The sequence below is a fragment of the Neoarius graeffei genome, chromosome 5 (genome assembly GCF_027579695.1).
Source record: "Neoarius graeffei isolate fNeoGra1 chromosome 5, fNeoGra1.pri, whole genome shotgun sequence".
In the NCBI taxonomy this organism is placed as follows: Eukaryota; Metazoa; Chordata; class Actinopteri; order Siluriformes; family Ariidae; genus Neoarius; species Neoarius graeffei.
The window spans coordinates 813,583-840,910 of NC_083573.1; the positions used below are offsets into that span (position 1 = coordinate 813,583).

General features: G+C 43.1%; 2 protein-coding genes across 3 annotated transcripts; both read left to right on the forward strand.

Annotated features, from left to right (window-relative positions):
- The first annotated feature begins 223 nt into the window (after nt 1-223).
- On the forward strand, nt 224-26,631 carry rap1gapl (RAP1 GTPase activating protein-like). 2 transcript variants are annotated; one of them, XM_060920913.1, is made up of 18 exons: nt 224-663; nt 9,760-9,958; nt 13,904-13,935; nt 14,068-14,165; nt 14,483-14,518; nt 14,621-14,668; nt 14,814-15,011; nt 15,295-15,392; nt 15,554-15,632; nt 15,718-15,771; nt 15,904-15,987; nt 16,079-16,179; nt 16,499-16,628; nt 17,269-17,439; nt 17,520-17,591; nt 22,111-22,197; nt 22,572-22,715; nt 24,382-26,631. In XM_060920913.1, exons 2-18 carry the CDS (start codon nt 9,891-9,893, stop codon nt 24,529-24,531), a joined length of 1,650 nt encoding a protein of 549 aa, XP_060776896.1. In that variant the 5' UTR covers nt 224-663; nt 9,760-9,890; the 3' UTR covers nt 24,532-26,631. The 2 variants fall into 2 exon arrangements, with proteins under 2 accessions (XP_060776896.1, XP_060776898.1); XM_060920915.1 differs by lacking the exon at nt 224-663 and having other exon boundaries at nt 13,904-13,936; nt 14,072-14,165.
- Nucleotides 5,195-9,385, forward strand: LOC132886355 (uncharacterized). The gene is made up of 2 exons (XM_060920916.1): nt 5,195-5,393; nt 6,927-9,385. The coding sequence occupies exon 2, from the start codon at nt 6,998-7,000 to the stop codon at nt 7,943-7,945; it is 948 nt and encodes a 315-aa protein (XP_060776899.1). The 5' UTR covers nt 5,195-5,393; nt 6,927-6,997; the 3' UTR covers nt 7,946-9,385.
- Nucleotides 26,632-27,328: the final 697 nt, after the last annotated feature.

Here is a 27,328-nt window from a genome sequence, read left to right on the forward strand (position 1 = left end):
TCCTGAAGCAATAGGGGCTGGATGGTGTTGAAGGCACTCGAGAAGTCTAAGAAGAGGATCCTCACTGTGCCATTTCCCTTATCCAGATGCGAGTAGGCTCGGTGTAGCAGGTAGAGGATGGCGTCTTCCACACCAACACCTGCCCGGTACGCAAACTGCAGACAGTCCTGGGCATGTTGTACCTGGGCTCTGAGGAGGCTGAGGAAGAGCCGCTCCAATGTCTTCATCAGATGTGAAGTGAGTGCCACCGGTCGGAAGTCGTTCAGCTTGCTGGGCCGATTCTTTTTGGGAACTGGAACGATACATGATGTCTTCCAGAGGGTGGGCACTCTCCCCAGCTGCAGGCTAAGGTTGAAGATGCATTGGAGTGGTTCACACACACACACACACACACACACACACACACACACACACACACACACACACACTTTGGGTGTAAACATCCTATTCGTGATCATTGCTCATCATACACCTCTCATTGAGGCCACGCCCTCCTCAGTACTTCATCACAGCGCTCATTGTCTCACCCTAATCACTGTCTTACTGACTCAGTTTTACTTCCTGGTATCTTCTTCTTCTTTAATCTCCATTTTTTGTTCCTTTTGTTCCCCGTGTGCCAGTCATGATTGTCTGAACCTCCATCTTTCTTCATTGAACACAGCAGTGAGTATTTTAATTCTTTCTTCTTCAGTGTTTCAGTGATTACTGATGTGAGGGTTAAATACTGAAGACTGTGGTTCACTGACTCCTGAACATTATCGCATGAACAGTGATAAAATTAAATACAGGAGTTACTTCAGTTCTTTCTTTGTGACTCATCTCTTTCATCATATCATTTTTTATTGCACAACTTAATTCATCACACACTTGTGAAATTTCCTCTCTGCATTTAATCCATCTGAAGCAGTGAACACACACACACAAGGGCGTAAAAACGGTGTTGATATTGGTGGGGACATAATTTGGCCAAGCGCCCCAGTGCGCCATGGTTGTCGCACGAAATGTGGCCTACACTGTACGAATGATTGGTTGTCCATTCCTTTGTGTTATTTTGATTTTTAGCACCAGGTACACTTAGTCTTAGACTTAGGCTAACATCTGCATGTATACGGGCAATACATTATCACACAGAGAAAGCGGACATTGAAGTTGCTGTGAATTTTGCTGTAGTGGATGACCTACCCAAAATACAACAACACAATCAATCAAAATGATGTGCTGCTGCTTCATTTTCACACAACTTTGACTATTTTCACACATTTGAAACGTCATGTGCTTCCTTTTGAGTTACTGCAATTTCAGAATCTGGAAGTAATGTAGGTATGGGTGGTAGAAGTGTGAAGAGTTTTGGTAGTTGTAGTGCATTTTGCAAAAATGTTTATTCATTAAGTTGAAAGGGTTAAGTGACAATTGTTTCACGTTTTTACATTTTCACATTTTATTGCAGAGGTTACATACATACGCATATACACATGCATATATACATATGCATATACATGCAAACAATGAGCAAGAAAAAAGTAAATATAAGTAAACATTTAGCATTACCTACAAGCATTTATTAGTGTGTGTGTGTGTGTGTGTGTGTGTGTGTGTGTGTGTGAGTGAGAGAGAGAGAGAGAGAGAGAGAGAGAGAGAGAGAGAAGTCGAGCGCTTGGCAGAAGAAAGCGTCACTGTCTGAAGAGGTTCTCTAACAAGGCTATTTTGTTTTGAATAGCTTACCGTTGACTGGGTAAAATAATGTCTTATGTCCTCCTTACGTTTTCTTTTATTGCCCGACATCACTGCCTGTGTGCTGTTTTGCTGTAGCAGCGAGCTGGATGCTGATTTTACCGCTTGCTACTGCTTACAGCCAATGACAACAAAAAACCATAGCAACGTCAAGGCAATGGGAGGTGGGCCAATCAAAAACCATAGCAACGTCAAGGCAACGGGAGCTGGGCCAATCAAAAACCATAGCAACGTCAAGGCAACGGGAGGTGGGCCAATCAAAAACCATAGCAACGTCAAGGCAACGGGAGGTGGGCCAATCAAAAACCATAGCAACGTCAAGGCAACGGGAGGTGGGCCAATCAAAAACCATAGCAACGTCAAGGCAACGGGAGGTGGGCCAATCAAAGCTTCATAAAGCTTTTTTACCTGCTGTCCCCACCAATAGTCAGCCGTCTTTGAGAGGTCTGTTCACAACTGAAAATCAGCTGGAAGCGATACCGCGTTTGGTGTTTTTATTCAGCGTTTCCCGCATCGCGGCTTCTCCATTCAAAAATGGTATGGACATTTTAAACTCAGCTGAATATTGGTATGGACGCGTCCATACTGTCCATATGCATTTTTACGCCCATGCACACACACACACACACACCCAGAGCAGTGGGCAGCCATGCTAACAGCACCCGGTGAGCAGTTGGGAGTTCAGTGCCGCGCTCAAGAGCACCTCAGCCCAAGGCCGCCCCATATTAACCTAACCTGCATGTCTTTGGACTGTGGGGGAAACCGGAGCACCCGGAGGAAACCCACGCGGACACGGGGAGAACATGCAAACTCCGCACAGAAAGGCCCTCGCCGGCCACGGGGCTCGAACCCAGGACCTTCTTGCTGTGAGGCGACTGTGCTAACCACTACACCACCGTGCCGTCAGAAGATAACATAAACTTGTCTTTGCTTGTTTTCTGACTTTTAATCTTCTACAAATTAGTCACAGCACGAAACCAAATGGCATTTTGTGGTTAATGTTGTGGCTTTCTGTTCACAAAATATGAATGAAATCTCGATATAAAACCGTTCCAGCTGTGTGAGGTGGTATAATCATATTTGAGTGAATTTAAAGGGTATGAAGGACAGAAGAGTTCCATTTCAGTGCACTTTAGAGAGATTTTCTTGAGCTGAAAGTCCGGAGTGTTAGACACAGACACTCAGGGCAGAACAAGAAGTGAGATTTTCTTCAAAACACATTTAATTGGTGTAGCAGTTCGTAGGGGTGGAGCACAGAAAAGACGGCAGGCCAGAACTAAGTTCCCCAAGAAAACTCTTTTTATTATAGCTTTTCAGCTTAAACTACACACACACACACACACACACACACACACACACACACACACACACACACACACACACACACACAAGCCTCTTGGCTGGAGAGAGTCTCCTTCCTCTGCTCTCTCTCTCCTTATATAGGGCGTGGTCACTGGGGAAGACACACAAACACAGATTAACCAACATCAGGTGCAGTGATTCTGCCACTTACCTTCCCTGACTCCGCCCTCCGGTCACAGACCAGAGCAGAGTTACATGTTGGTCCTGGGATTGAGATGCTGGCCTCTTCTGCCCCTCGGACCTGCTTGGTCCATCCTGGTACCCTGTGTCTGGTCGGAGTTTTATTGCATCGCTCCTGTGGAGGACGGCCCCATGAGGACAGTTGAGGGTTATACCTGGAGGACGCTCTGGACTCTTACAGTAATGCTTTTATGGCTGAGGACTACAGTTGACTTGCTAACTTTAGGACTGCAGTTATCATGAACAGTTTTGCACTCAAGTTTCCATCAATGAAGAGTTTATAACATCAACGAAACTGACTTCATATTAAAACTGTTAATGTTATAGTCATGCTGTCTGTTGTTGCCCAAATGAGGATGGGTTCCCTTTTGAGTCTGGTTCCTCTCGAGGTTTCTTCCTCATGTCGTCTGAGGGAGTTTTTCCTTGCCACCGTCGCCACAGGCTTCATCATTGGGGATAGATTAGGGATAAAATTAGCTCATGTTTTAAGTTGTTCAAATTCTGTAAAGCTGCTTTGCGACAATGTTTATTGTTAAAAGAGCTATACAAATAAACTTGACTTGACTTGACAGACCGATGCTTGATCATGCCCCCACTGCCACAATTGGTAAAGACCAAGAAATGATCTCAACATCTGAGGGTTTGAGTTAAATGCAGTCTGTGGGCTTCACACCCCCTGACTGGCGTCCTGTTATGTAGAGAGACACAGAACTACTCTTCAGTACCAGGTTTAACTGCTGTGATGTTGATTAGGAACCTGGGACAGATGTGGTTCATGTTCTTCGCTCATCACGAATGACTGATGGGTGATGGCTCCTTGTTAGTTCTCGAACCTGTGAACAGTCTCCGGTCAGGTTTATTTGGTTGTTGGCCGTCTCAGGTGACACAGCCGTGTCTTACCCTTGCAGGGCGGTCATGACTTTCGAGACCACGTTAAGGCAGAATTATTTGAATTTCTGCAAGTGTAGCACCCCTCTACTCTACTAGGAGAAATATAAGTACATTTAAGAGAGGTGCTGTCTAACTAATATCAGGTAGTTCATTTAGTTTAGGCCAGTTCTAGGTACGGCATTACAGGGGGAGTGAATTGACAAAAAGGCAACCATTTAAAAGGTAGAAAAAACAGTATAATATTTATTAAATGATACGTTAAATTTGACCCTTTCTCTTAATAGAGAATAAAGAAAATAGTAACAAGAAGATTCAAATAATAAATACCCCAAAAATAAATAAAAGAGAGCTCTTCAAATTCAAAGTATCAAATCAAACAAAATGTCCAAAAGAGAAGAAAAGTGTGGGTGTAAAATATCAGTGCATGTGTGCTTAGCGTAATCCAGCTGATACAGTGCCTTGCAAAAGTATTCATACCCCTTGAACTTTTTCACATTTTTCCACCTTACAACCACGAACTTAAAAGTTTTTTATTGAGATTTTATGTGATAGACCAACACAGAGTAGCACATAATTGTGAAGTGAAATGAAAATGAGAAATGGTCTTCAAAATTTTAAACATTTTAAACATCCCTGGCATTAAGTTCCTCAAAATAATACACTTCAAGTCTGCAAATTGACTGAGGGGAAATGTCTTTGGATGCAAGGGAACTCTCAAATTAGCTGGAACATATGAGCATGGATAATTAAAAGATGGGTCTGTTCAACATGCTGCCCCATAGCCAGGGTAATTAGACTGGTGCAATATTTAGAGCCTTGGCCTGAGCAGAATCAATGAAATTGTCTGCCTCTCTTGAATCAATAAAAGCTCTGACTGGGTTTTTCAGATATCTCATATCTGTCATGCTCCGCCCTGACATTTGCCCCTGAGCTTGCGTATCTCCCACATCAACGCCGATCCGGATCTGGGACGGGAATTCCATCCTGCCTGCTTCCCCGTTCAGTGAGCGCTCACCTGAATTCACTTCCTGGTTTTCACCGCTGCTTTTATAAACACCGTTCTCAGAAACAGACTTTGCCAGAATGTCTCATTTGTCGTCTCTAGCCGTTTTTTGTGCCTCAAGGGATTTTCATGGTTTTTCTCTCTAGCATTTTTCTTGTCCTTACCTGCTTCGTTTTTTGTCAAGTCCTTTGTCTCTTTTTTACCTGGACTATTTACTGAGTGAAAGGTTGGAGCTTTTCTATAAAAATGGTGTGTTTTGTGGGTTAATGGGAAAAGCTGCTGCTGTGAAGGAGTGGAAGATTCCCAGCAATGTTAAAGAGCACGTCAGTGACACGATGGGAATGCTGTCCTCTTTTATACGACTCGTTAATTACACATCTGGATTTGTGTAAAGCTGCTTTGTGCAAGGGCGTAACTTTGTATTCAAAGTTGGTGGGGACATTTCCAGGCACGATACTTCCCTTCAAGGGGGGTCAGGGGGCATGGTCCCCCTGGAGAAAATTTAGAAAGATCCCGTTTTAAGGCTTAATTTTCATGCATTCTGAGATGCGTACTATGGCCTCACTACTTTTATGAAAACCATTTCAGGGCAGGCTGTCAATGGGTATGCAGTGAAAGGCTGGAAACATGATGGACCAAACAAATGTAGAACTGGGGGGGATCCTGCCCCAGAAAATTTTGTGAATCTTCACACATAAATAAAGCAATCTGATGCACTCTGATGGGTAAAAGGTGGTAAAATATACCTACCAAATACTCTCTTGCACACTGGTTGATTGAACATACTTTACATATGAACTATATACACATTACACATTATTACTAGATTCTGTGGAAGGACTTGTGTCCTGCAGTACAACTGCTATATGAAAAAATACACAATAAACAGTATCATCTTAAAACATTCATTGCCATCTTTTTATTGTTGATTCTAGTGTCACAAAAAAAACAATAGGGCCACCAACAATGCTCAGTCAAAACAGATACAAACTAAGGGGTAAGGGATAGCACATAAACAGGACTACTCAAAACTAAACCAGGACTATACACGAGCCAGGTCTAAACCAGAACTTCAAGGTTTCAGCCAGGGCAAACACGGATCACATCAGGACTAAACCACGGCTAAACCACAAACAAGAGCAAACTAAACTAGAGTTAATATAATAATAAACTAGATTATACCTGGACTAAACCAGGATTACACCTAGCAATAAGAAAGGAGAACTAAAGTCAGTGAAATGCTATAATATTACGTTATAACGAGGCAATATGACATCATTACTTACATTTGATTGTTTTCGGAAAAATCTCCGGATATCAACTGGCATTTTTTCCGACATGACACCACCGCTAACCTGCCATCACCATTCAACACCACACGCGTTATGTAGAACTAGAATACCAATAGTTCTAGACGTTGCTACCAATGAGTCGTTGGTTGCTACACACATAGCAGAGAGCTGCTGCCAATCAGGTTACAGCTCTCAGAACAGCAGCTAAGCGGCGGCAACAGCGGGGCTTGTCATTCATGGGATAAAACAGGGGAAAACAGTCGCGCGTGTCTCTAAACGTTCGGAAAAGGCGTGAAATGTTGGTGGGGACTGTCCCCTGCCCTGTCAAAGTTGGTGGGGACATGTCCCCACCTGTCCTTATTAAAGTTACGCCTGTGGCTTTGTGCATTCTTGAAAAAGCTACACAAATTAAAATTAACTTACATTTTGATTCTCACACTGCATTGATGTACATTTCCTTTTTTTAGGTAAAAGACGTTGAGGTCCAGGAGGAAAAACGACAGATTTGTGTATAAAGTGAGGAGACAGAAGATCTGTAATGGCAGAACGGGCAGCGCACGCTGGTGGAAATGAGCAGGAGGTCGAAACCCTCAGTGCTGATGAGTATCTGAAACTCCTGAAGTTATTAAAGATTCAACTTCCCAAAGGAGTTCTGACACTGGACGCAATCGCTCAATCCACATGCCCAAACATCATCGAAGACGCAATGGGCATCAAACAAGATCTGAGAAAGGGCACACTCTGCCTGGCTCAGACTCCTCGTCTGGCTTGCGGGAACATTCAACAGACTTTGCAACTGAAAGAGAAAGATAAATTTCAAGACATCACAAAGATGATATTTTTTAGAACACAGAAGGGGAGCTTAACAGAACAATGGAAGAAAAAATGGAAACCTGGTAGTGGATTCCAGATAAGGGCCACGTATCGAGAGACGTCATCAGCAGCCGTAGGCAATCCTTCTCATAAACCGTTTTATGGGGAACACTCGATAATCCAAACGAACGCAAAGCAGTGCTATGATTTCTACCTGAAACAAACAGAGCTCAAGGAATGTGATGTAAAGACCAAAAAAAACGGAAAGCTGGAATTTGGATTTCTCACAGGAAAGCCGAGCTTCCTAGTAGCAGTGAAACGTTCTGAAGACGTGACTGAGAAAATCATCATGAAATGTAACAGTTCATCAAAGGACATGGCAGAAGAAATATTCACTCTGCCCAAAGAAGGTGGTCAGCCTGAATTCAACACTTCCCATCAGTACTATCTTCACACCCAGGGCTGCCTGTTCATCCTGAAAGAGAAGGAGAAGATGGAAGAAAATCCGGTTCCAGTCAGAGCCGTGATGGTGATGAAAACTGGAGGAAACTTCTACTGTGGTGAAGTGAGTGAAGACAGGGAGAAGATCGAGCAACTGAACAACCTCTGCAAAAATGAAGCATTGCCTCGATTCCTGGCTGTTCTGAATCTCATCTTTGAGAAAGAGAACTAGATGTACACTTGTGTGCTCAGGATTAGATCGTGTGTTTGATAACGCAGCATGGGTTACTGTGCATATTTCGATTGATGTTCCTTTCAGCTCCTTAGAACTGCATTTAAATGCTTTTTTAACCTTCCGTGATTATTAGAGGCTCAGGATTAATAAACTTCTTGATACTTTTTCTAATAAGTTTTAGTAAAACGTCTTGATTATCTTTTCCTTTTATGATTAAATGATGCATGTACGAGATGAAATGCCAGGGATTGAACAGACGCCGAGTCTCCGAGCTGCTGCTGGAAGCACAGAATGAATGGAGAAGGATTCCTGCTCATCTCAGAGACTCTGTGTTGAGAAAATGTTGTTATTTATGGTCCTAAAACTGTAAGGAAGAAGCGTAAACTCCTCTGCCCTGAAGATTACAAAGCACTGACACTGGAGACTCCTTCCAGAAATGTAACTCAGAACGTCACCAGATCAACGATTATCTGTTCATCTCTTTATCATCATCATCATCAGTGGAGCATCCGCTGGACTAGGGTGACCAGACGTCCCGGTTTTACCGGGACAGTCCCGATTTGGGGTTGTGTGTCCCGAGTCCCAACAAAAGTCTGTCGGGACACGGATATGTCCCGGTTTTTGCCACTTGCAACGGTTTTGTTTTCTCGAGATCCTGAATTAATTATGTCGTTATCTCGGGATAACAAGGTGAATTAAAAAAAAGGATTATATCCTCTCTCAGCTTGCGTAGTATATATTCTCAAATCACTTGTCTCTTTTTTGTTTCTGTTTAACATACCATTCTGACAGTTTGGCCATATTGAACAGCTTGTTGCACCTTCCATTAAAGTGTTCACTTTTGTCCACATCTTCTTGCTTTATTCATTCAGTTGTGGGGAATGGTTAGTAAGGTTGATTCTGACCGTTCATACAATTGTAGAGATATAGCCTACATGTGCATATGCATTCTTCTTGGTGTTCTCACAAACAGGTGAAATAAATCAGTGTAAATGTGGCCTATGGACATAGCCTGGCCTATTCTCAGCCATTACAACATCTGCTGTCTGACCATAATGTAACTGATCTGTATCCCACTATGCTACTAGAGAACAAAATGCCTGTTTGTTTTATTTCATGTGAGATGTTGATAAATGTGAGCTTCAACACAATGATAAGAGCACCTCTCTGAGTGTCACGTTTACGTAAAAAAAAGGTGTGTGAGCACGAGTATGGTCGCGCACTAAAGTGTCCCGGTTTCAGACTCGGGAAATCTGGTCACCCTACGCTGGACACGCCCCTGCGAACAAGCTGTTACTACAGAAACGATAACGAGTGCATTAATATGAACCTCCACAACTGTCAGTGTTGTTCCAGAGAACTAATCAACACCTCGTCATTTGAGAACTCCACAGCGCTGTGGTGTAAACAGTGTCAATAAAGTGAGCGTGAATTGTGTGTTAATTTCTTTATTAAAGCTCAGAGACCCCTCACGCTCTTCCTCTCCCCTGCTGATGTGCCCTCTTCAGCTTCATCAATTATTCACCGGGTGTGTCAGCTGAAAGGGTAACGGGAGAGTGTGTCGCCCAGTTCTCTGTCACTCACACTCATACTTGTGCGCACACACACACAGAATTCGTATTAGTTATTCAAAGGCTGTGAGTTCAAATCCCAGGACTAAGTTGTTTATAATTGTTGTTGTTGTGCCTCATGTAAGTGTGTGAAAAATAATTAAATATAAATGAAGCCATGCGAATGAAAATATACGTCCTGGTGTGTGTGTGTGTGTGTGTGTGTGTGTGTGTGTGTGTGTGCGCGGTTGGACATGTAAGAGTTACAGCTGTCAGTCAGCAGTCAGCAGGATGGAAGCAGGAGGAAGGATGAAGAGAGAGATTAAATAACAGAGAGAGAGAGAGAGAGAGAGAGAAAACGCAGAAGCTCGGCTCATTCATCCATTGATGGAATGATGGAGAGACGGAGTGATGGGTCTTTCTCTCGGAAGAGGAGTTTTACATTTGGAGCATATGGAGGGTGAGCATAGTGTGTGTGTGTGTGTGTGTGTTGAAATGATTTCATGAATTGAAAACAGTGACAGTGAAGTGATGGATTACTCCTGTGATTATTGAACATCTTCAGAGAATCAGAATAATGTAGAAATATCATTTTAACGCTTTTATACTTATACATCAAAAACTTTCACACCTCTGATTAAATGTACATCACATACACCAACAGTACAGCTCTGACTATATTTATCATATTAATAATTGTTTTATAACTTGGATATTTAAAATGAAAAAACAATGATGAACATAAACATTTATTCTTGTATTACACACTATTAATATCTAAAAGTTTATTATAATATTGAGCTGTGATGGAAGTAATCTCATCATGTACTCGATAAGCTTCATGAAGGTGAGGTGTATCTCCAGTACACAGGGTTCAGAGTGTCGGTACTTTATTTTGGCGGGGGGGGTTCCGGTACACCTGTACAGTACCTTTACCTGTCTGTGTGAGTGACCGCCACAGTACAAACCCTGATGAGAGCTGAAGGAGAGCCGGACTTGAGCTCAAATTAAGCTCCGGATTTAAAACACATGTCAGAACCTCAGGTTTGTGTTAAAGTCTCAGGTAAAGTGGAGGAACAGAGACGGAGTTAAACTCAGAGACGAAACCGAGTGAAGAATTTGAGATGAAGATGATCAGCTCCCATCTGTTAGGTTCGTCTGGAATCGGCCCGAGTCTCCTGCGCAGCAGGCAGGAGCTCTACCCCTGTACCACAAGGTGGCGTAATAAGACTCCCATGCAGAGTCAGAGACAAGGCGTTCAGTTCAAGGGTTTTACTTGAAAATCAGGGCAGAAGTCTCTGAACAGCAAGTAGACAATAATCCGGGGTGAAGTCCAGGCAAAGGGTCAATCACCATTATCAGTCAGAATCAGCAGACAATCCAAAAGTGGCAGGAAAAAACAAAGTCCATGAGGCAGGCGAGAGTCAACAACAGGAGAAAACTCAGAACGTCAACTCAGGACTTCATCACTGGGTTTACACAGCGGCTCAAATCAGGACTGAACACAAAACTCAGGAAAACAGGGCTGAAATAAACACATAAACAGGGCCCTGTACTACGAAGCGGGTTTTCTGGCTTACCAGGGTAACTTCGAGAGTAACTTGATCATGTGCAGCGTAACTTCCCGATTAACCCATACTACGAAAGTTGGCTATGTTCAAACCGAGGTCTGCTGCCATGGCAACTTACGCTGCATCTCAAACCTGCTCGTCTCAGGTTATGTTCTTGGTTAACCCGAGGTTTCCGATTAACCACACCCTTTTTAAACACCACCTCTCCACCCACATTTCCTCTAGAGACAATGCCAGCGTACCTGGATGACCCGTGCGATATCGGAGCGCAGATTAGAGATGGGATTTATGGCTCTTTGATGGGATCCGCATCTTTGTGATCCGTTCTTTGAAAAGAGCCGTTCAAAAGACTGGCTCATTCGGCTCTTTTTAAATATTTATTCAGTTTTAAGAAGACAGCATCTAAAGAAGCCAGATCCCTCTGCTTAGACAGTGACATCAATATTTCTGGACATACCTTTTATATAAAGCAACCTAGACTTACATTATTGTAACCCCTAAACGCTCATAAATAACCATTAAAAAACAATGAGGGCTTCAATGAATGTCCATGCAGAACGGCTTTTCTGTAAAAAAAAAAAGAACCCACTCAAGAACATAGTTACCAAGAACGCAAGAATATTTTATAGAAAAACACTTGTTTTACAAAAATATTTAAGTCTGAGATACAAAATAGATACAACTACAATAAGTATAACACAAGAACTGGTTATCACACAAGAACATTTTAATAGAAAAAAACAAACTTTCTATATTAAAACTATTGAAATTGTAACAAAAATAGATACAACTAAACAGTCAGATAAATAGATAAAGTTATAACAAGAACACACGATTATTTTAATAGGAAAAACAAACTATTAATGCAAAAAATATATTATTATTAGAAAAATAGATACAACTAGGGGCGGCACGGTGGTGTAGTGGTTAGCGCTGTCGCCTCACAGCAAGAAGGTCCGGGTTCGAGCCCCGTGGCCGGCGAGGGCCTTTCTGTGTGGAGTTTGCATGTTCTCCCCGTGTCCGCGTGGGTTTCCTCCGGGTGCTCCGGTTTCCCCCACAGTCCAAAGACATGCAGGTTAGGTTAACTGGTGACTCTAAATTGAGCGTAGGTGTGAATGTGAGTGTGAATGGTTGTCTGTGTCTATGTGTCAGCCCTGTGATGACCTGGCGACTTGTCCAGGGTGAACCCCGCCTTTCGCCCTTAGTCAGCTGGGATAGGATCCAGCTCGCCTGCGACCCTGTAGGACAGGATAAAGCGGCTACAGATAATGAGATGAGATACAACTAGACAAACAGATAAATAAATAAAATACACAAAAATAGAACAAACAAAATGACGATAGAATAAATTAAATGAACGTCCGTGCAAAGTAGTTTTCCCACAATATTATCATTAATATCACACAACTACATTATAAACTATATACAAAACAATTTGAACTATTAGGCAAACAGATAAAACTTGAATAAATAAAAGGCAAATGAATGCTTGCCTGCACGCGCGCACACACACACACACACACACACCCCATTATGAATGATGTTTTTATATTTCATTTCCACCTGTTGCCAGGTGCGTTTGGCTGCTGTTGCCTCTGAAATGTTCACAGGACCGACACCAACTTAGTCAAAGGGACTGAACAGTCAGTCATCCTAATTCATGTGACTCTGTGCACAGATCAGCTTAAGTAGCGACTCCATGAATTTACCATACCAAATTTTATTCAGGATTTTTCAGACATTAAACAAGCTATATATGACTGGGGCCACGTCGAAGGACCATTTTCTGTGACTTGTGATTGATCATGAAGCTTCTCTCATCCTATACTTCTGTTCTGGAACATGTAGAAGGGAGAATGTACTCGCGCATTTACCCGATCGGCAGTTCGTTGCCAACATGCTTGCCGCTCCTTATTGGCAGCCGCTGTGTTAGATTTTGCTCTTAATGTTGTTTTGAACTCCTCGTAGCTTTGCATTATGACAGCGCATTCTTCCTCCGTGAAGTGCGGCGACCGTGCCATTGTGAACAGTGGGGATTTGCGCTGATAACCTCCCCTTTCACGTGAACGCGCATTAACCCTGATTAGGTTAAACCAGGTTCAACAAATCAACTTCATAACTGGCGTCGTAGTTCCGTTTAACCCCAAACAAGATAACCAGGTTTTGTCAACCCCGGTTTAGCGGGGGAACCCTGGGTTACTTCTGGGTAGGTTAACCTCCATTCGTAGTACAGGGCCCTGGTCTCAGGTGAAAACAAAACATCAATAATGAGACATGTGACCAACACCAAACAAAGACACTGAGGACCCCACATGGCCACAAAAGGAATAGCAGTCACAAAGTCATGACAACCTCCACACCACCAGGGGGACCATCACATCCCACTCATTCACAATCCTCACAGAAATCCATCCATCCATCATCTGTAGCCGCTTATCCTGTACAGGGTCGCAGGCGAGCTGGATCCTATCCCAGCTGACTACGGGCGAAAGGCGGGGTTCACCCTGGACAAGTCGCCAGGTCATCACAGGGCTGACACATAGACACAGACAACCATTCACACTCACATTCACACCTACGCTCAATTTAGAGTCACCAGTTAACCTAACCTGCATGTCTTTGGACTGTGGGGGAAACCGGAGCACCCGGAGGAAACCCACGCGGACACGGGGAGAACATGCAAACTCCACACAGAAAGGCCCTCGCCGGCCACGGGGCTCGAACCCGGACCTTCTTGCTGTGAGGTGACAGCGCTAACCACTACACCGAACAAACACACACACACACACACACACACACACACACACACCATCATCATGTTTTCTGTGTTTCAGGATCGACAGGTTCATCAATGACAGTGAGAGCAGGTAGAACACCACACACACACACACACACACACACACACACACACACACACACACCCCTTCGGCTCATTCTCATCTCTCTGATTTTAATTCACTCTTTGTTCTCACTCATGGCATGTTGATGTTATTTTATTGGAGTCGTCCCGAGTCTCTGGGCCACAGCATCCTGGAGATTTTAGACTCTCCGTCAAACGACACCAAACCTTTCGTCCCTGCAAACCCCAGCCAGAAGGTAAAATCATCCAATTTTAGTTTTCTTTTCTTTCAAAAGGGGACATCATTAATCCATCAGTCTTGTGCATCAGTACATTTTAGTTCAGAAAATAAACAATATAATTCTCATCATCATTGCTGAAGTGCAGAGTTTAAATTCACAAAAAATTCATTAAAGATAAGTTTGGTTCAATTTTGCCCATTTCTGAAAGAGGATTTTCTTTTATTTCTATAAAATATTTCATTTATACACTGTTTATTCCAGTTCATGTTTTATGTTAACAGAAGTGATTTAAAGTTGAAGGTGAATGTTGTTGGTGTTCGTCTCGTCTGCAGGTGACGGAGCTGTTCGAGATTATTGAAAAGCTGCAGGTACATTCATGTTTCAGCAAGTCGAGGAGTGTGTGTGTGTGTGTGTGTGTGTGTGTGTGTGTGTGTGTGTGTAAATGTTTAGGTCTTCGTTTTTTTCTGTAGGGCAGCAGGTTAGATGAACAGCGCTGTGAGTTTCCTCCACCTTTTAAAGTACGTTCTCTTCATCACATCATGTTCATTATTCAGGATTCTGATTTTTACAGATTCATCGAGTTCATGACTGACTGAAATTCTGACAGATTTTTTCACCGTACTGTGTGTTTGTTTCTTATCCGAGTCGTCCTGTGTCTTCCAGTCGCGGCTGTTGAAGATAGGCGACGGTCTGCCCCTCATTCTGCCCCCTAAATCCGGAGGGTACTGGCTGGACCCCCCGCTGGACAGACATGTTGAGACGAGCCCCACGTCCTCCAGCCCCTCGTTCGGCCTCGAGACCTACGACATCATGGAGAGAGACAGCGAGGCCAAAATCTACCAGGAGTTTTTCAGACACAGGGTCAGAACACGTCCCACATTCACTTCCTAGGGCCCGAGTGCAGACTAGTTCACTTGCTAACTGCAGGTCAGATGTTCCAGCAGAGCTCTGGAGTAGGATTCGGATTAAACAGGATGAAATGAGGTACATTAAGGAGAAGACAGGAAGTTGTTGTACTTCCTGTAGAGTTACTGAGTGACACTCACTGCAGTTAGACTCACTTTATGACTCGCTGTGTCCCCTTGTCCCCGGATTTTATACTGCAGCATTCAGAGTAACGTCCGGGTTTCTTCTCCTCCCTCAGTACCATCACTCATTCACTGCAGTCGATCCCTCACTCGGGCCACTCGTTCTCTCCGTCTGTCTGGAGGAGGAGGAGAACCGACTGAGGGTCATTCTCAGGTCAGACCTGTCTGTCTCTCTGTCTCGTTCTGTCTTATCCTCCTCCATTATCTCTCTCTCTCTCCTTCTCTTTGTATTGCTCTTTCACTGTGTTTCTCTTTACACATCTCTCTCTCTCTCACACACACACACACACACACACACTCTGTTTTCCTCTTTAGGATGAACGAGTGCTCTCTGCACGCCACCTTCTCCGTCTTTCTCTTCCAGAACTTTCCCACAGCTGTAGAACTCGCAAAGGTAAAGAATAAAATGCTACATGGCTGGAGAGATGAAAGTGAAGCTGGTGATCAGAGCTCAGATTTGTGCTGCTCGCTGTGTGCAGATGCTGTGTGCCAGTGTGAGTGTGTACAGTTTTGAGGTGGTCAGTTACCTGAAGGTCAGATTTTAATTTTTCACTTTTTTTTTTAACACACTTTGTATTCCTCCGATCATATTTCTTTATTGAACATTTAAAATGTCACAGGTGTGTGTGTGTGTGTGTGTGTGTGTGTGTGTGTGTTTGTTTCAGGCACCAGAGCTGATAGCAGCGTTTGATGAACACAGAGTGTCTCAAAACTTCAAATTTGGGGTTTTATATCAGAAGGAAGGACAAGTAATGAAACAGAAATCCTCATACAACACACACACACACTTGCCAGTGGTGTCGTCAGGTGTGTGTGTGTGTGTGTGTGTGTGTGTTACAGTTAACAGAGGAAGATATTCTCAGTAATAATGAGGAGAGTGAGGAGTTTAAAGACTTCCTGTCGATTCTGGGACAAACTGTCAAACTGCGAGGATTCACCGGGTAACACACACACACACACACACCATCATCATCGCCACCACACCTTTAACACTGCTGTTTCACTTGTTATTAAAATCTCATTACAGTTATCCGACAGCAGACTGCTCTGACTAATACACAGCTATTACACGTCTACAACACATTTCTCCCGCTCACTCAGAGAATCCACACGTCACCGTCTCCGTCCGTCAGAGAATCCACACATCAGTGGGGTCGTATGGTGATGATGATGTCATGAAGTTTGAGTTTAATTATTTTAATGATAGTGATAATAAAGTGTGAAAGTTTGTGTAATAAAGTGATTGTGCTGTTTGTTCAGCTTCAGAGGGGGGCTGGATGTGTCACATGGTCAAACAGGAAATGAGGCGGTGTTTACTTCCTTTCACGGCCGAGAGATCATGTTCCACGTATCAACTAAACTGCCCTTTACAGACAGAGATACACAGCAGGTATATTATTATTATTATTATTATTATTATTATTATTATTATCCAAAACATGTACCATTTTCACAGATCACAATTTATGACAAAGAGCCACAACATTTTTCCCCAGACATACCGTAGATCCGATACAAGAATGGGTACCCTCTTTTTTTTAAAATTTTGTCTTGGCTGATTCCCACCCACCAGTCACGCCTCCCCAACGCACAACTAACACATGCTTTCTCAGAGACACGTGAAGCCAGCCACAGCTTGTCACACTGCTGCTCACGCTGCATCACAGGGTGCTGTAACACACTCAGAGGAAAGCGCTATCTGCCCTCTTCTGCATATATGAGCTCACACACACTCATGATTGGCTCATGTGGCTGTGATTGACAGGGAAGAGAGAGTATGCCCTTCCCACCAAGGGGACTGCATTCCAACACCAACTGAAGCGTTAGCAACCAGCCAGACAATGATAGCAACCAATTAACATGCTAGCAAGGAGCTAAGTTTCCTGAGCAACCAACTCCTGGAAAACAAGCACCTGGACTCCCATAACAGCCACCTAGAAACGACCTAGTGACCACCTGGTATATCATAGCAACCGTGTGTGTGTGTGTGTTTGGGACACGCCCATGTTTGAGTGATGATGTGTGTTCAGCTCCAAAGGAAGCGACACATCGGCAATGACATCGTGGCCGTGGTGTATCAGGAAGGCAGGACATCATTTCTCTGTGATGTCATCAGCTCACACTTCCTGCACTGCTTCATCGCTGTGAGGAGGGTAAAACGAGAAAATGGGGCAGATGGAGGGGACGGAGGGGCATTTCAGGTATGTGTGTGTGTGTGTGTGTGTGTGTGTAGTAGAGACAGTAAGTTTCTCTTTAGTACAACTGCCCCTTTGATTGACAGGTGTCCATCACAGCCAGGGAGGATGTGCCCCCATTTGGCCCGCCTCTTCCAAACCCTCCCATATTTACAGAGGTGAGAATCTACTCATGTGGTGGTGTGTCATACACAGCAAAAATCCATCAGATTTGTTTGTTCATGTTAGAAAAAGACAAAACAGAGACACTGCCCCCAGTGGCTTCACTGATTAACTGCCATTACCCTACGCTGCTGCTCGTGAATTCTGATTGGTCAGAAAGTGTTGATTAATTTTCTCTAAAAGCAGCTCTGACAGGAGTGCAGGTTTATATTAATGAGCCCGCTCCAATACCTTATCGCTTCTATAGTAACAGCTCATTCACAGGGGCGTGTCCAGCAGACACGAGTAAACAGATTAAAAACACATTCAATCATGAACATTGTAACGTTTTCTCGAAGGAGACGTTTGTGTGTATTGTTTCTGGAAGGAGTCTCCAGTGTCAGCGCTGCGTATCAGTCAAAGGTGGAGCTGGAACGTTACGTTTTCTGATGTCTTCAGGACAGAGGAGTTTACACTTCTTTACAGTTTCTCAGGAACACGACAAACTCCTTTTTTTGTCTTATTAACTTGAAGAGAGAGAATTAAGAGAGTCTGTTTATCACTGCTATAACAAAAGTGACAACAGGAACTGATTTATTTCACCTACGTTCCACAACATGAAATATCACTATGAATGGGGGAAAAGTATGACGTACCATCCATTAAAGGTGCCATGTGTACAACCCCGATTCCAAAAAAGTTGGGACAAAGTACAAATTGTAAATAAAAACGGAATGCAATGATGTGGAAGTTTCAAAATTCCATATTTTATTCAGAATAGAACATAGATGACATATCAAATGTTTAAACTGAGAAAATGTATCATTTAAAGAGAAAAATTAGGTGATTTTAAATTTCATGACAACAACACATCTCAAAAAAGTTGGGACAAGGCCATGTTTCCCACTGTGAGACATCCCCTTTTCTCTTTACAACAGTCTGTAAACGTCTGGGGACTGAGGAGACAAGTTGCTCAAGTTTAGGGAGAGGAATGTTAACCCATTCTTGTCTAATGTAGGATTCTAGTTGCTCAACTGTCTTAGGTCTTTTTTGTCGTATCTTCCGTTTTATGATGCGCCAAATGTTTTCTATGGGTGAAAGATCTGGACTGCAGGCTGGCCAGTTCAGTACCCGGACCCTTCTTCTACGCAGCCATGATGCTGTAATTGATGCAGTATGTGGTTTGGCATTGTCATGTTGGAAAATGCAAGGTCTTCCCTGAAAGAGACGTCGTCTGGATGGGAGCATATGTTGCTCTAGAACCTGGATATACCTTTCAGCATTGATGGTGTCTTTCCAGATGTGTAAGCTGCCCATGCCACACGCACTAATGCAACCCCATACCATCAGAGATGCAGGCTTCTGAACTGAGCGCCGATAACAACTCGGGTCGTCCTTCTCCTCTTTAGTCCAAATGACACGGCGTCCCTGATTTCCATAAAGAACTTCACATTTTGATTCGTCTGACCACAGAACAGTTTTCCACTTTGCCACAGTCCATTTTAAATGAGCCTTGGCCCAGAGAAGACGTCTGCGCTTCTGGATCGTGTTTAGATACGGCTTCTTCTTTGAACTATAGAGTTTTAGCTGGCAACGGCGGATGGCACGGTGAATTGTGTTCACAGATAATGTTCTCTGGAAATATTCCTGAGCCCATTTTGTGATTTCCAATACAGAAGCATGCCTGTATGTGATGCAGTGCCGTCTAAGGGCCCGAAGATCACGGGCACCCAGTATGGTTTTCCGGCCTTGACCCTTACGCACAGAGATTCTTCCAGATTCTCTGAATCTTTTGATGATATTATGCACTGTAGATGATGATATGTTCAAACTCTTTGCAATTTTACACTGTCGAACTCCTTTCTGATATTGCTCCACTATTTGTCGGCGCAGAATTAGGGGGATTGGTGATCCTCTTCCCATCTTTACTTCTGAGAGCCGCTGCCACTCCAAGATGCTCTTTTTATACCCAGTCATGTTAATGACCTATTGCCAATTGACCTAATGAGTTGCAGCTTGGTCCTCCAGCTGTTCCTTTTTTGTACCTTTAACTTTTCCAGCCTCTTATTGCCCCTGTCCCAACTTTTTTGAGATGTGTTGCTGTCATGAAATTTCAAATGAGCCAATATTTGGCATGATCTCACTTTCGACATTTGATATGTTGTCTATGTTCTATTGTGAATACAATATCAGTTTTTGAGATTTGTAAATTATTGCATTCCGTTTTTATTTACAATTTGTACTTTGTCCCAACTTTTTTGGAATCGGGGTTGTAAGAATTTGTCAGCATTTCAGCATGAAAACATAAACAATGTAGAGAAATAAGTTTTAATGTCAAAAGATGTTTGTGTATCGTGTTGCAGAGGGAGCTACTGAAGTTAGCATGCTAACCAGCTAGTTCTGAGACAAGATGGACAGTTCATCTTGTAGTACCACTTTGGACCTCAGGAGGCGATAGTGAGTTGCTGTAGCGTTCAGTCTGCCCTCAGTCCAACATGAGAGCATGAAGAAGAGCGTATGCACGTGACAACACCGTAGGAGGAAAAAATTGGCATTATACCCACTGAGTGGCAGCGTTATTGCTCAGATCGAATGGATTCCACAAGAAATCAAAGCGCTCTTTTTCCAGACTGCAGAATATGAAAGAAAAGGGAAGCAAATGAGTCGCTGCAAATCACAGAAACAACTGGAATCCAGGAACTCAAACGTGGATTTGCGGTTACCATTTTGTGTGTTGGTTTTGTTGCATCTTGATGTAAAATTGTACCTCAAGTTATACACAAATAAAAAGGATACTCCGTAAATCTGGTTTGCTGGAACAGTAAACACCATGACGGCTGAAGTGACCATTATCACCACTCCTGACAGCAAAGAAAAAAATTGATTGAATTCGAAGCAAAACAAGAGTTAACATTGACAAGTAAACAGCTGTTAATGCTAACGTTGGCCATTTAATGATGTAAAACGAGCGAATTGTAGAACGTGACAGGCAGATAGTGTTAATATGCTTTTACCAGGTGATCTGTTTGTTGATACGCGGTTCAGACCAGTTCGAATATCTGTATGTGCTGAGCTCAATTAGCTCGTGCTCTCGCGAGCTATCAAACGGAGGCAATCGTATGGCGCAAACAAACGAGGCACCTTATCTGGACAATTCAAAACAGACCTTTACTGTAACAAACAACACAAATCACACTGAAACCCATTCCAAATGGCGCCAGTGCATGGTTTTGCCGTGGCTGTTATCTTGCTAAAAGCTGAGTGAAGCGAGCTGTAACGTAATCTACACATTGATGGAACACATGAAGACGAAAAAGATAACAGCGTCTCCTGACCGGCACTCAGAGTTTCAGGACTTTGGTCACATTTTGCCTTTTCTTGCCCTGCTGCTAATTCGTAATTTTTTTAAAAAAATAAATAGCTGATGATGATAAAGTCAGACTGTCTGAACCCAGGAGTGGATCAACTAAAAAACAGCTTTATGTGATATACAGTGAGTGATATTTCTGCGAGAGTGGTGGTGTGTTTGGTGAAAGGGGGAGGAGGGACTCGCTGTGTCCGAAATCACTCCCTACTCACTGTATAGTGGACTGCGTCGTGAGTTCGCCATTTTGTAGTGCTGTCCGAATGGACAGTGAGAATTATTACACCCTATATAGTGAACCCAAAGTATCTCACAATGCATCACGAAAAGTAGGGTTAGGGTTTAACCCTAACCCAACCGATGGGCGCTCACCAAGCAATATATCCCATCATGCATTGCGGTCACGCTGAAAGAAAAAAAAAAGTGTGTTGGGGTGAACGGATAGAGGAAGAAACACATTATAAACAGACATTCGAGTCCAATTAAAAATAGTAAGAGAATAGAAAAAAGCTAAAATAGAATAAAACAGATAAAATACAAGAATAAAAGTTACAGCGCAGAGCGAGGAATGGACCGAATCGATCAGATGATTCACTGCCGTTGACTCATCAAATCTGAGTTAATCAAAAAAAGTCTCAAATGTGATTTAATAAAAGTCAGCGGTGAAGAAGAAAGAAAGGATTCAGCCTTGATTTAAAAGAACTGAAAGATGCAGCAGACACAAAGTACTTTGGACTGATTCATGTGGGAAATGCGCTCAGTATAATATGGATTTATCACAAAAACACACGCATGTGTTTATTATTTTGAAAGCCTGATCTGGCACGTTTTAATTGTGCGACAGTAATGACGTAAATACCAGCGCGACGGACTAGTGTCCGAAATAGTCCTCTATATAATAATTCCCTAGATAGGGAGTAGGGAACGAGTGAGCAATTTAGGACACAGGGACTGTACATTTCCTTGTTTCTGACAATCGAGGTGGACGCCCCAACTTTCTGGTGATTTACTGCCCCCTACTGGTTTGGAATGTGGCGTATGAATTCGACAGATAGACAGTTCTTGCACATCGCACCTTTAATTAAGAAGACAAGTGAAACCAGCACACAGGACTCTGGTCCAGTGAGTTTATCTTCGTACAGCGTGTCTCAGCATTCGCATGTGTCTCGCAGGGTTCTGTGTTCCGGGAGTTTCTCCTGACCAAACTGATCAACGCAGAGATTTCGTGCTACAGAGCTGAGCGCTTCAGTAAACTGGAGGTAACAAATTCCAGCACTCTTAATCAGCTTCTCTACACACAGACACCTGTCTCTCTCTCTCTCTGAATCATCTCTACACACAGACACCTGTCTCTCTCTCTCTCTCTGAATCATCTCTACACACAGACACCTGTCTCTCTCTCTCTGAATCATCTCTACACACAGACACCTGTCTCACTCTCACAGAATCAGCTTCTCTACACACAGACACCTGTCTCACTCTCACAGAATCAGCTTCTCTACACACAGACACCTGTCTCTCTCTCTCTCTGAATCATCTCTACACACAGACACCTGTCTCTCTCTTTTCTCATGCTGTGTCAGCTTCTCCACCCACAAACACACCTATCTCACTCTCTCTTTGTTCCTGAAAGCTGCGGACTCGCTCCTCTCTGCTGGAGGCGCTGAGGTCGGAGCTGTCCTCACGCTCCCAGTGCATGATGGGAAACTCAGCACCACCCACCAGCACAGTGGCCCCGCCTCCTGAAGGGGGAGGAGGATTCATTGAAAACTTTAAAGTGAGACTCGCTGATTATAACATCAGAACCAATACACGTCTGTAAAGTGAATCTGTCTGTCTCTCCTTCTGTCAGTCTCTCCCCCAAGCTTTTTCTTTCTCTTTCTGTCTGTTTCTCCCTCTTCTGTCTGTCTCTACGGTGACCCAAAAAAAAAAAGTTTACACTTGGTTGATTGCTTGTATAAACACCAATTTGGGTCTCTTTAACTTTGTTCAACGCTCCAATGATTGCTGTTGAACTCCTAATTCCACTGCGATGCTCTTTTCACTCAACTACATGTGCTTCGTTTGAAAATGAAGAAAACTTCTGCTGTGCCTGAATTACTGCGTGCTGGACTGTCTCCTACCGAGATTGCAACACAGCTGGGAATATCAAGATGTGCAGTGTACAAAATTAAAAACAAGTTAGAACGCACTGGAACAGCTAAAAGAAAGCCTGGATCTGGTCGCCCTCAGTCTGTACGGACAAAACACATGATTAACAAGGTTAAACGACGAATCAAGTCCAATCCTGTCAGATCCATGAGAAAAATGGCTTCTGAGCTTGATGTCAGTCCTTCCTCAATGCAACGACTTGTCAAGAATGACCTTAACATGAAGTTCAGGGCCAGAGTGAAGGTTCCACTTCTGACTAAAGCTCAAAGAGAAAGTAGGGTGAAACGGTCCAAGGCATTGTTGAACAACATCAAGCATGCTGCGCCAGGTCGTGCGATCTTGTTCTCAGATGAAAAGATCTTCACTGTCGATGCCATATCAAACCAAAGAAACAACCGATGGATTGGAGGTGATCCCACAGATCTACCTGATGCTGTAAAGTATGCTAACCCTACAAAGCACCCAGCTTCAGTCATGGTTTTTGGTCTCATCTCCTCGGATGGCAAGAAGATGCCTCCAGTTTTCATTCCCTCAGGTGTACGCATCAACACTGAGGGATATCTGGACATTCTGCAGAAAAAAGTCAAGCCATGGATCCAGACCAACTACCCTGATGGGAATTATGTGTTCCAACAAGATGGTGCCCCTGCTCACACTTCCAAGAGGACCCAAGAATGGTTGAATGCCAACCTGGAGGCATTCTGGCCCAAGGATATGTGGCCTCCACAGAGTCCAGATCTTAATCCACTGGATTATAGTATCTGGGCAACTGTGGAGGACAGTGCCTGTAAGAAGCCCCACCCTTCTGTACCAGCCTTGCAGAGGTCTGTTCTGAGATCTTGGAACCGGATGACAGCATCCTACATCAAGAAGGCTTGTCAAGTTTTCCGCAGTCGTCTGGAGGCGGTCATGGCAGTCGGAGGAGGACACATCGAGAAGTAGAATCTACTGTGTATGCTGTTTCTAATGATGTATAGATTGTTAATAAAATTTGCATTAGAAGCTGAGATACATGGTGTTGAAGTTTCATTTATGAAAGTGTAAACTTTTTTTGGGTCACCCTTCTCGTTGTCTTCAGTCTCTCTTTCTTCTGTCTCCCTGACTGCCTGTCTGTCCTCCTGACTCTTTGTCTGTGTTCCTCCTTTCATGCCTTCTGTCTGTCTGTCTGTCTGTCTTTTTTACTGGCTGCCACTTTCATCATCTCTGTCTGCTCATGTCTGTCCTCACACACACACACACACACACACACACACACACACACACCTGTCTAACTCCTCTCTCCCTCCCTCCAGAGAGCTATAAGAGTGCGCAGTCACTCTTTTGACACGCTGGGAGTTGTGAAGAAGACAGGAGGCCAGAAACAACGAGTAAAACACACACACACACACACACACACACAGCGAACACTCAGGGTTACAGGGTCAGTCTATTTTCTTTTGTAATATCTGAGCTGAGTGTCCGTCCGCAGGTCGGGGTTTTGGGTGTTTTGTGTTGATTCATTCTCTCATTTTACTCAAAGAAAATTTACACTCAGATCCAACATCACATCCAAAGTCACACCTGACATCAGATCCAACTCTACAGCCAATGGCAGAGCTATCATAATAATAATAATAATAATAATAATAATAAGCCCTGTGATGACCTGGCGACTTGTCCAGGGTGAACCCCGCCTTTCGCCCGTAGTCAGCTGGGATAGGCTCCAGCTCGCCTGCGACCCTGTAGAACAGGATAAAGCGGCTACAGATAATGAGATGAGATGTTTTATCTCTGCAGTGAAAGAATTCTAGAGGGAAACCCTGTTGTTTGTGGTTTTACACGTTTGAGTGTGTAACTCTGAATATTACGCTGCCTTCAGTGAGCGATCATTATTGATTCGAGGTGAATTGATGCGCTTCAGTCACGATGTGATTTTCAAAATATTTAACAAAATCTGAAAGTCATAGTCAGTGCAAAACGATGCATGTTTTTATCTGTAGAAAACAAAAATCAATCATGGCTATGAACAGAGGTTTATTATTGCAAACAAAATGTCCCACAGGTCCATAATATCTGAAATAAAGGAATTTATAATTTCTCCTAAAATTCTGATCGAAGTCGCTGTTTGTGGGAAAATAACTGACTGCAATATAAAGAGCTCTGTCGCAGCACCTGAAGCTGGAAATAGAGCTCCAAAAACGCTAAACTGCTCCGTTTCCACCGCCTCGTTCTCAGGCACCACAGATCACAGTGGCGTGGGGGTGGAGTCATTTAAAAGCTTTTTGATTGTAGAAACGTGGTCATGGAACCATATAACAGAACATAAACAGAACACTCGCTGGTCATGGCAGTCTGGAGCTGCTGGGCTCAGGATCACTTCGCTAATGAAGATCTCACAGGCTCTCCATGACGGAACCTGGTCATGTGATCAACGTGTTATTGGTGCACGTATCAAGCGTATTTGAACTATTTGGGACCGCGAATGTTCCAACAGTGTAACTGCATTTGATCCGGAATTAGCAGAACGCTGATTCCCATTGGAACCCTTTTGCATAGTGATGCATCATGTCAAAAAATTAAATTTTCGATTTACGTCTGCATTTCTGTAAAGCTGCTTTGTGACGATGTTCGCTGTTAAGTGTGTGATCCACTTCAGCTGCACTGTTGCGATGTATCGTCACACCCTTGTTATTGATTCAGTGGATATAGAAGAGAGATTTTCTCCTGCACACCTGGCAACCCTGAACACAAGACCTCGAACAGAACTCCAAACAGAGTGGACAGTGATTTCTCAAGCCGTCACTCAGACGCTTACTTTGTACAGAAATGTATTTTCATGCGTCACTTTTTTGTCTGAATTGAGGGCGGAGTTTCCCCTATTGCTGCTCCCTACATAGTGAACAGTGAAAGTGAGGAAGCAACTGGTTGGAGGGAAAGGTTTAGAGTGAATATTTTGGGGTGGGTAACAGAGCTACTTCGTAGTGAGAGTGCAGAATGATTTGAGACAGCCAATGTTCAATTTCACATCAATCCACCTGTCTATGATTAATATGATAAACCTGATCATGATCAGGAAGTCACAGTGGTGTTTTCTGCTTTTCTTCCAGGATGGTGAGAGGTGAGTCAGCTTTTGGAGAAATATCCTGTCAATAAAAGCCTCCTGATTGATGATCAGTGATGAAATAAAACATTTGTTGTCCCACAGTGAAGCAGGACGTGAAGCAGGACACTGCAGCCCACAGGAAGATGTGGAACAGCTGTGAAGCCTCACTTCCTGTCTGAGAGCGGGTTTAGAAGACTCGACAGTGAGGCGCTGAAGCACCCGTGGAACACATTCACCACCCGAGAGACGTCTGCACTTTCTAGTTTGTAGCTGCTTTAGAAAAGGAAAACCCACATTGGCCCCATCTCAAATCACAGCGCAAGGCTTAACGTGGAGGCCACACACAATAGTTGGGATCTTTTTTACAATAAGAACGACACAAAACTAAATTACAAATAAAGTTATGACAGTTAAAATCAAATTTATATTAATTTTGAGTGAATAAAAGAGAAGGGAAACACGGCCTGTGTATTTTTTCACCCTACACTTTCGAAAATATATTCTTACGGATATTATATTATATTATTCATATGGAATAATATTCACACCTTCACACTCACTGTCTACACACTAATTCTGTTCACATCATTTAATTCTAATGTTTGGCTTAAAACTCTACAATTGTTTTCAATGAGGCAAACATTCTCTAAAAAACACCACCACTAGCATGCTGATAAGATTTTTTTTACGATTAAATATTATAAACTGCTAATTTCGTTTTAACTCGTAACATCAATTTTCAAAAAAGTACACTAAACCCCACCCATTTATTTATTTATTTATTTATTTATTTGTCACATTGTCAGCAACTGATGGGATTCTTGGCAGATGGAGATGAAACAGTGAAACGCGCCTCTGCAGCGCCTCCTGCTGGACATTATGGATTTTTCACTCTCGTTTTTGGAGTTTGTGTTTCAGACATGGTTTATCTTCTCGAGATTTAAATATTTACCAAGTGACTATACTACCGTGTTATCTGCCTGCAGTCTCCAAATAAATAATCCAATTAAAAAGACAGAATTAAAAAAAACCTTAATCATGAGTAAGATGTGTTCACCTGATTTAGGAAGCTGAAACTGGCATTGTTTTGTTTGTTTGTGTTCTTGGAAAGCAGAATAAACCAAAATTATCACAAGGTTTAAGAATCAAATGATCTG